The following is a 7,897-nucleotide window of genomic DNA, read 5'->3' on the forward strand; positions in this document are numbered from 1 at the left end:
GCAACCTGTTTAAATTTGCTGATGATACCAAAATTTGGGGTACCAGTAGCACACTTATAAGATGGGAAACTCCCTTCTTGAGAGCACGGAGGCAGAAAGGGATCTTGGAGTCATTACTGACTTCAAGATGAACACAGGCCGACAATGCTGACAATGCGAGGTCACGGTTGGCAGGGCTAACCGGACCTTGTCATGCATCCAAAGGTGCATGTCTAGCAGGGCTAAGGAGGTGATCCTCCCCCTCTATGGTCAGGCCACAGCTGGAGTACTGTGTCCAGTTCTGTGCGCCCCCATTTCAGGAGGGATGTGGACAACCAAAGTCAGCTGGCCATTAGCAGGAGTCCAGAGCAAGACTCAAATCTTGGCCTCTGAAGCTGTAGCAAAACACCTTAACTACTCTGTCGCCATATCCCTCAGGGCCTTTGAATCCTGTTATATTAACTAATCAGGAAAAAGAAGACCAACGCAAATATTACTCTAACAACCTCATGGTGCCACTTTCTGTCCCCCCTTATGACTGCTTCCCCATATCTGTTCATAATCTAAAGATGTATCTATGCTGCCATAAAAAAAATGCAACAGCAGCTTGTCTATACCTGCAAGCTAGATTCAAACCAGCAGGCCCATGTACTGATCTCAGTGCTCCTGTACCTACACTGCTCTCTCATCGCAACCCAATTGCCCAGGCATTTACTCTGTCACTTGGGCAGGTTTTGCAGCCAGCATAGAGGTCTCTGCTGCTGCAGCTAATACTGTTACTGGTGCCCAAACTAGCTATTTCAGAACTAGCTCAGCTGTACCCATGCAAGCGGAAATCTCACTTCGACTGCAGCGTACATGTACCGTCTCTTCAGAGCCCATTGTGTGTTTCAAGCTCTTATTCAGTCAGGATGTAAGCATGTGCCTCAAGATACACAGATGCCCACGTCTACTGAAACTTTACAGAATAAATGCTATAGCTGTAGGAAAGATTAGCTTTAGAAGACATGTTGTTTCCTTGCTCAGATTTAGTGAGTTAAGGCATGCATTCACTCAAAATGATACCTTACAGATAATTAAGTTCTCCTTATGCAACGGACTGTTGATTAACACAAACACAAATTATTCTTCAGTCTTAAAACATTGATGGGAAACAGATACAGAAGTTACTTTTAATTTACAGACGAGGAAAATGAAACACAGAGAAGTGAAACAAATATATCACCCAAAATAGGGCTGGAGAGCTGCAACAAGGCCAGTAATAAAAACCTTCATCTTCAGCTCAAGTTATTTTTCCTCTATTAGCATGCTCGTATTCTATGATAGAAGTATGTAGGCAGGCAAACTTCTCTGGGTAGATGCGACAGCTTTTATTAGACCAGCTGAGTGATCGGAACAAAGTTTTTTGCAAGCTTTTGGGCACAAGCACCCTTCTTCAGGCATAACTTGTGCCAGAAAGCTTGCAAAGAACTTTGTTCCAACTACTCAGTTGGGCTAATAAAAGATATCACATCTACTCAAAGAACCTTGCCTGCCTATGTTCTGAGACCAACACGGCTGCAACCAAAACCCTGCATGATAGAAATGCAGTACAATAGTTATTCTTTATGCAAGTACTTGCTCATTGGACTTTGGAAAGTTTTTTTGGCCTCACATACTAAGCACCTTAGTATTCATGTCATGCCTGTGACAAGCAGCAGCACTTCAAGAAAAAGGTTCTTCACAGTAATCAGCAGTTCTTGTTTTGCCTTTTTAATATTAACATCAAGTATCTCATCTAATCCACAGCTGAAAATGGATGGCTGTGTTTAAGGAGAACCCAGTTAGTTGCATGCATGCATGCAACCAAGAAACTGTTTGTTTTCCATCAGAAGTCTCACTATGTATAATCAGATGACATGTTTCACTCCACTAGCTTATTTGTGCTTGAATTGGCTTCATATACAGGAGAGCAGTCGCTCTTTCTGCTTCTAGAATTTTAACGCTCCATATCTGGAGGTTCCAACGCAGGACTGCTGCAGAGGGAAAGGCTTTAAAAATTGACTGAGATGAGTGACACTGTAAAGGGAGAGAGGGGAGTCAGAGAAAAAGTGGGGCCAGGTGCTAGTTACATCAGTAAATGCACATCTGGAGGGGAAGATGAGACCCAAGAGAGACTGGATTTCAGAAGCTAGAAACAAGAGATCAGCAGATCTTTCTTTACTCAACCTAAATGTGCACAAAGCCAGACCAACAAGCAGACTGCCTACAACCCCTACTGTTATGGCACTATGCACATTCAAATGGCGGGGAGATACCTTTGAGCTATGAACCTGCAGGTCCCTGACTCTTCTCAGAGATCCCACAAGTTCTTTGAAGCCGGCATAAAAAACGCTATTGCCGTTACGGATCACGAATCCTGTAGAAGGGAAGGCAGAAATCCCCGAGACCAGAGGTAAACATAAGGTGAGCGGCTCAAGCCGCATATCTTCCACGTGTCAGGTATCCAAGGTGTAGCCGTGTTGCTCTAGAGGAAAAAGCAATCAAGAGTCGTAGTAGAGGAGATCTCTTTTAGCAGACCAACAAGATTTTTGCAAAGTTTTTTTTTTTTTTTGCAAAAGCCTTGTTGGTCTACTAAAAGAGATCATCCCTGCTACGAGTCCTGATTGCTCAAGCCACATAAGCAACCGAGTGCCTGCAACAAGAATGGGCTTCAAACGCACCCAGGACAGCGGGGAGCCGCGCTCGGACCCGAACCCGAGTCGTAGGCTCCACCAACCCCATTACCTGTAGGGGCCCATTGCAGCAGGTGCCATAGGGGTGCTGATGATTTTCCTTACGAGCATCGCCATGGTCCCAACTGCTCCGCTCCGCTCCGCGCCCGCACTGGCCAGCCCTTGGCCCGCCCCCGACAAGGGAGCCCAGGGCGCCCTGCGCATGCCCCCCCCCCCCGCGGGGGTGCTGGGAGTTGTAGTTTCTCTGGCAGAGGGAGGGCAGCGCGGGTGCTGTGCGCATGTGCGTGCTGTGCGGCGTGGCTGCGGGAGAGGGTCGGTCCCGGCGGGAGGCGCGCGGTCTGGGCCTGGGCACCACGTGCTGCCGCCAGCGCCCTACAGGTGAGACCGGCCCACGTGGGGGCCGTGGGTCTCCCCCCAAGGGGCTTGGGGGGAGGCCCACGGGGTGTAGGCAGGGCTGGACACAGGCATGGGCGAACCGGCCGGCCGCCCCCGACCCGGATAGAAAGGGGGCCTGAAAATGGTGACCATAATGGTTATTATTATCGTTCTCTCTGGCGAAGTCGGGAAGCGATACTAACGGTTCGCCTAGGGCTGCCTGGAGTCTAGGTAGGGTGCTGAGGGCAAGGCAGGGGCTGCCCAGCGGGAAGGCTTGATGATTGCTTCTCCCCCTGCCCGCCAGCCAGCCCGCAGCATGTCCAACGCGAGGGAGAAGAAGCGTGCCAAGAAGATGAGGAACCAGCCCGCCAGCGTGACCTTAGCTCCTCCCACCAGCGAGCCTCACCCCAGCCCAGCGCAGCGCTGCAATGTGGGGAGCAGACCTCTGCAGCCTCAGCAGCAAGGTAAGGCTGGCAGCTCACCCTCGTGGCAGGACCGCTGCTCCCCATGGCTTATTGCCACGCTGCGTGTTGCATCTCACTGCGCTGTGGTACTGGTGCTACAACATGCAGGCGAGTGGCCACATCGCCAAATTGATCGTAGCTTGCCAAGCCACCCCCTCCTCATTCACTTTGTTCTCTTGCATGTCTTGGCCTGCGTAGGATACAAGTACATGTCCTCGTGCAGCTCCCTCCCAGCTGAGTTACAAAGCTGCATCTCTCACTCAGCTACTAGTGCTTGGAGGTTGAGACTGCAGGGGGCAGTCTGTTTGAAATCTTTTCTGTTTTTAAGGGATTCAAAGTATTATGTTTGTATTATCTAACACTCATTTAAAATGCAGCCAGGCTTTTAACACATGGGATGCGTCTGGTTGTTAGGGAATACATAAGCGTTCTGTCAGTGTTACTGGTTGCTTGAAAGATTCCAGTCACTTATTTAGGCACATATATAAGCATCCTAGGAACGTAACTTAAAGCACATGCAATTGAAAATATTAGCTTGGATCCTCTTGGTGGCCTGTGACTGATTTAGTGCACTCAATTCATGCCCTGTTTAAAAACATCTAACAGAGACACTAGTATAACTCATGCTCAAGTTGAAAAAGTACACTAGGGTGTGTCCACAGCATATTAGAAGAAACTCTATTAGTTTATAAAAAAACACCACCATGAGTTTAGGGAGACAAATATTAATTTCACTGCTGTCTTACTAGGAAAATCAGTTAATCTGTCCAAATGCCTGGATATTGCATAGGGATCTTCTACCACAGCCCTTGTGTAGGCCTGCATTAAGCAGTCTGACTAGGCACAAAAGTCTAGGGTGGCACTTTGAGGCATTGGGATCAAAGCGTGGGCTGGGTCTTTGGTTTAAAATGTAAAGCAGCTCATTAATCAGCTTTCAAACAAAAAAGAAAAGCTTATTACCCTGTCCGTCCCTGCCACAATTATGAATAATGCAGCTCTTTACCACGATATTAGAGAGGTGTCTGCATTTTTCAAATATACATACTAACTATGTATGCTGAGTATAGGAGAAAGGATTGCATTACATAAAATGCTAGGAAAAACTTTTACAATCTTCACTACAGATTTCCCTCGCTTCATGTGGGTTAATTCCCTCTTATGCGATGACCCTATTTATACCAAAAATTTGTTATATGTGAGGTAAATTCAGTCTTATTTGATCAGTGTGGTGGAAGCCTGCAGTCAGCTGCTTTGTGCGATGCATTGTGGGAGTAACACACACCAAAATATAGTCTTCTATGTGGATCTGTGCTGCTTCCTCGTCTGCGACATGTTTCTATAGTTGCCATCCCCATTATGGTAACATTCTCCACCACCCTGTGCTTGTGAGCACTGTCTGCAGTTGGTGAGTACCAAAATTGTCTTGTAAAATTGGTAGAAATGGGTCTGGGGGTCAATACAGTTGAGGTCTTGGAACACATCCCTATATGTTGCACTGTAAAGTGGGTTTCCTGTATGCAAATTCAACTTATGTGCCATTTTCCAGGAACACACATACAGCATAAAGCAAGGGGAACCTGTACTAATCTAACTTCATTTTTACCACTTCTTGAAATATGCTAGCTGATCTCTGTCCTGAGACTTCTGAGCAATATCAGCAGCAGAGGCTTCCACATCCATCTCCTGGGCCTTCTAACAGGAAAGAACAGTATTTTACAAAAGGGCAAAGTAAGGGGGAAAGAGGTAGAGGAAGAGGAGGATGGCAAGGAGGACGCCGAGGCATATCTCAAGAAATGCCTAAATTCATAACAGGTGAGTGAAATCATTTTCTAGAAGTTTCCTTGAACTGAAAGCAAAAGTCTGCTTCGTATTCACCAGAATCCAAGATGACTTTGAATTCAAGATGATCCCCTTGTACATAGATTCTGTATATAGAAAATTATAAATTTGTTACAGTTTTCTATATATCAAATCTAATTGTTGTTGGGTCATTTTAAATGTGTCCTGCCCCCTTCCACCCTCCCTTCCATTCTTACCCTATATGGTTGGGCTCAGAAATGGAGCTGAAACAGGAGCTGTAGCACTTCTGCCATTGTGTCATCTCCCCCATGCTGAGGATAGAGTTGGATATTTAACTGGTAAGAAGTTCAGTCAATTGACCGGTCAAAAATTGGTCAAAATTGTAAAGCATTGCCAAAACAGAGAAATTACTACACAGAAAAGCACAAATTTTCCATTAGGAAATGTCAGAAACATTAAAAAATCATATTGCTGTCAAGAAAGCTGAAGAAAAGATAGTCACTCCCAATGAAATTGCTATACTGTTTGACCGGTCAAAAAATTTGCAGTCAGTTAACCAGTCAATTTACTGGCTTGCCTACTGAAGCTCAGGGTTACCAGCTGTCAGTAAAGTCTGTAAAAAAACAAAAAAACTTTAGCTGTCAGTGAGAATACTAAGCAGCTGGAACTTGATTGAAGCTCTGAGAGAGTGAACAAAAGAGCGCCACTGATGTCTGAGCAAAAGTCCAGTACCCTGCAGGGTGTGCTGTATTGGCTGTGTGCTGCTGCTGTGTCCCAGACTGCCTTTAATGCTGCTGGGTCACAGATACGCTTCTTTGGGGATCTCTGCTGGCATAGGGGGTGGAAGGCCAGCAAGAGTAAGGCTAGGGGTTGGTTTGGGGGGTAGCAGGGTGTGTAGGTAAATAGGGGGCCCCTGGCAGGCTGTGCAGGGATAGCCTAGTATAAAACCAGCGCTGCAGTCAAGCAGGGTTGCTAACCAAGACTTTTTTTTTTACTTTTTTTTTTTTTTTTTACTGTGGTTGATGTTAAACCTCTAAATCAGAACCTGGGCCTCATAGCAGGGTAGGGCCTAGCAGAAGAGTTATATGTACGTTATATAAAATGTGTCAGTAAAAAAAGTTTGACTGTCAGTAAAAAGGTTGCAGATTGCTAGTAAGAAAAAATTTTCTTAGGTTGGCAACCCTGCCCACACTCCCCATGGGCTATGCCACCCTTCTTCCTTGCACTTCTGCCATCTTGCACCATGCTTCTCCCTGAGGCCACCTGCTCCAGACTGCTCAAATCTAAGACAAGGTTTCTTTTTTCCCCCCCGTGTTGAATGCTCCTGCCAAGCTGGGCTGGCTCCGCTCCTCTGCTCCCCAGCCTGAGCTGGGACAGGTGGGGAGGGGGTCTGGCTAGAGAGGGGTTTAATTCCCCCTCACTGTGTCACCAGCAGGGACCAGAGCCAGGTCTGCTAGTTGCTTCCCCCTCTTTCTGCAGTACCGAGCACCACAGCCCCTGAGGCAAAGGGGGCAGGGTGGAGAGGTAGTTTCCCTTGTACACCCACTGGCAGCCAGGTCTGCTGGCTGTGACTGCAGCACTTGCTCCCTGCCTGGAATAAGCTCCCAGCTGTCTGCTCCCCAGAGGCTGGAGGAATAACACCCCCCACCAGGGCTCCGTGCCTGGCCATGGCCCCGCAGTGCCACCATGCTCCACAGCAGCTCTGCCGGCCCCACAGCATGGCCCGCCTGCCTGGAAGGGACTCATGCTCTGGGAAGCCCTGACGGGCTGCTGCCTGTCATCTCGCTCACCACTCGCCTTTTCAGTTCCCGAGCGGGGGCAGGACCTGGCCCCTTCCCCTCCTTCTGTGCTGGGGCAAGCCCTGGAGGGGTTAACTTGTAGCCCCTGGGCTCCCAGCCGGTGGCTGCTCCCCACCATTATTCCCCCCCGAGCTTCACCTGCAGTGTTAGTGGCTGAATAAGCTGGGGTGCTTGCCGCAAGCACAGAGAAGCTGCTTGCACAGCAGTGAGGCCTTCCTGCCTGGTTGCACCTGCCGCTAGGCCTGTGCTTAGGGCCAGTGGCTGAATATAAGCCCCTTCCTGCTGGGCTGGAGCAGACACCAATGGCTGCCGGGTGAGGGCCAGGTCCCTCCCAGCAGGAAGGGGCTTATTCAGCTGCTGGCCCCTGACACTGCAGTGGGGTCTGCCCAGCCATTGCTGCTCTGAACTGGGGCAAACCCCCTCCTGACAGGAAGAGGCTTATTCAGCTGCTGGCCCCGAGCACAGGCCAAGTAGTGACTGCAGCCGGGTGGGCAGACCCCGCTGCACTGCAAGTAGCCTCTCTGTACTTGGGGCAAGCCCATTGGCTTATTCAACTGCTGATACCGCAGCAGGGTCTGCCCAGCCTGGCCTCTGAAGCGGTGAGCAGTGGGTGAGGTGATGGGCATCATCCTGTCACAGCTTCCCGGAGCAAGCCCCTTCCTGGGGGTGGTGGTGGTGCGCTTTGGGACCAACAGAGCTGCTGTGGAGGATGGCGGCATTGCAGGGGCATGGCCAGGCAGGGCTCCTGGGGGGTGGGGGTGCAGGG

General features: G+C 49.0%; 2 protein-coding genes and 1 long non-coding RNA gene across 3 annotated transcripts in view; 1 reads left to right on the forward strand and 2 right to left on the reverse strand.

Annotated features, from left to right (window-relative positions):
* Positions 1 to 1,413, reverse strand: part of LOC109320803 — a 3,326-nt gene extending 1,913 nt beyond the window's left edge. The window contains exon 1 of the long non-coding RNA XR_002103863.1: positions 822 to 1,413. This is a non-coding gene — a long non-coding RNA (uncharacterized LOC109320803). The remainder of the gene's footprint in view (positions 1 to 821) is intronic.
* The window catches only part of RIDA (reactive intermediate imine deaminase A homolog), a 17,433-nt gene extending 14,576 nt beyond the window's left edge, over positions 1 to 2,857 (reverse strand). The window contains exon 1 of the mRNA XM_019551056.1: positions 2,746 to 2,857. Coding sequence (XP_019406601.1) covers positions 2,746 to 2,810 — 65 coding nt within the window. The 5' untranslated portion in view covers positions 2,811 to 2,857. The remainder of the gene's footprint in view (positions 1 to 2,745) is intronic.
* Positions 2,858 to 3,375: 518 nt separating this feature from the next.
* The window catches only part of POP1 (POP1 homolog, ribonuclease P/MRP subunit), a 36,096-nt gene continuing 31,574 nt past the window's right edge, over positions 3,376 to 7,897 (forward strand). The window contains exons 1-2 of the mRNA XM_019551084.1: positions 3,376 to 3,532; positions 5,156 to 5,344. Of these exons, the coding sequence (XP_019406629.1) occupies positions 3,385 to 3,532; positions 5,156 to 5,344 (337 nt within the window). The 5' untranslated portion in view covers positions 3,376 to 3,384. The remainder of the gene's footprint in view (positions 3,533 to 5,155; positions 5,345 to 7,897) is intronic.

Source organism: Crocodylus porosus, unplaced genomic scaffold (assembly GCF_001723895.1).
Source record: "Crocodylus porosus isolate Cpor-Errol unplaced genomic scaffold, CroPor_comp1, whole genome shotgun sequence".
In the NCBI taxonomy this organism is placed as follows: domain Eukaryota; kingdom Metazoa; phylum Chordata; order Crocodylia; family Crocodylidae; genus Crocodylus; species Crocodylus porosus.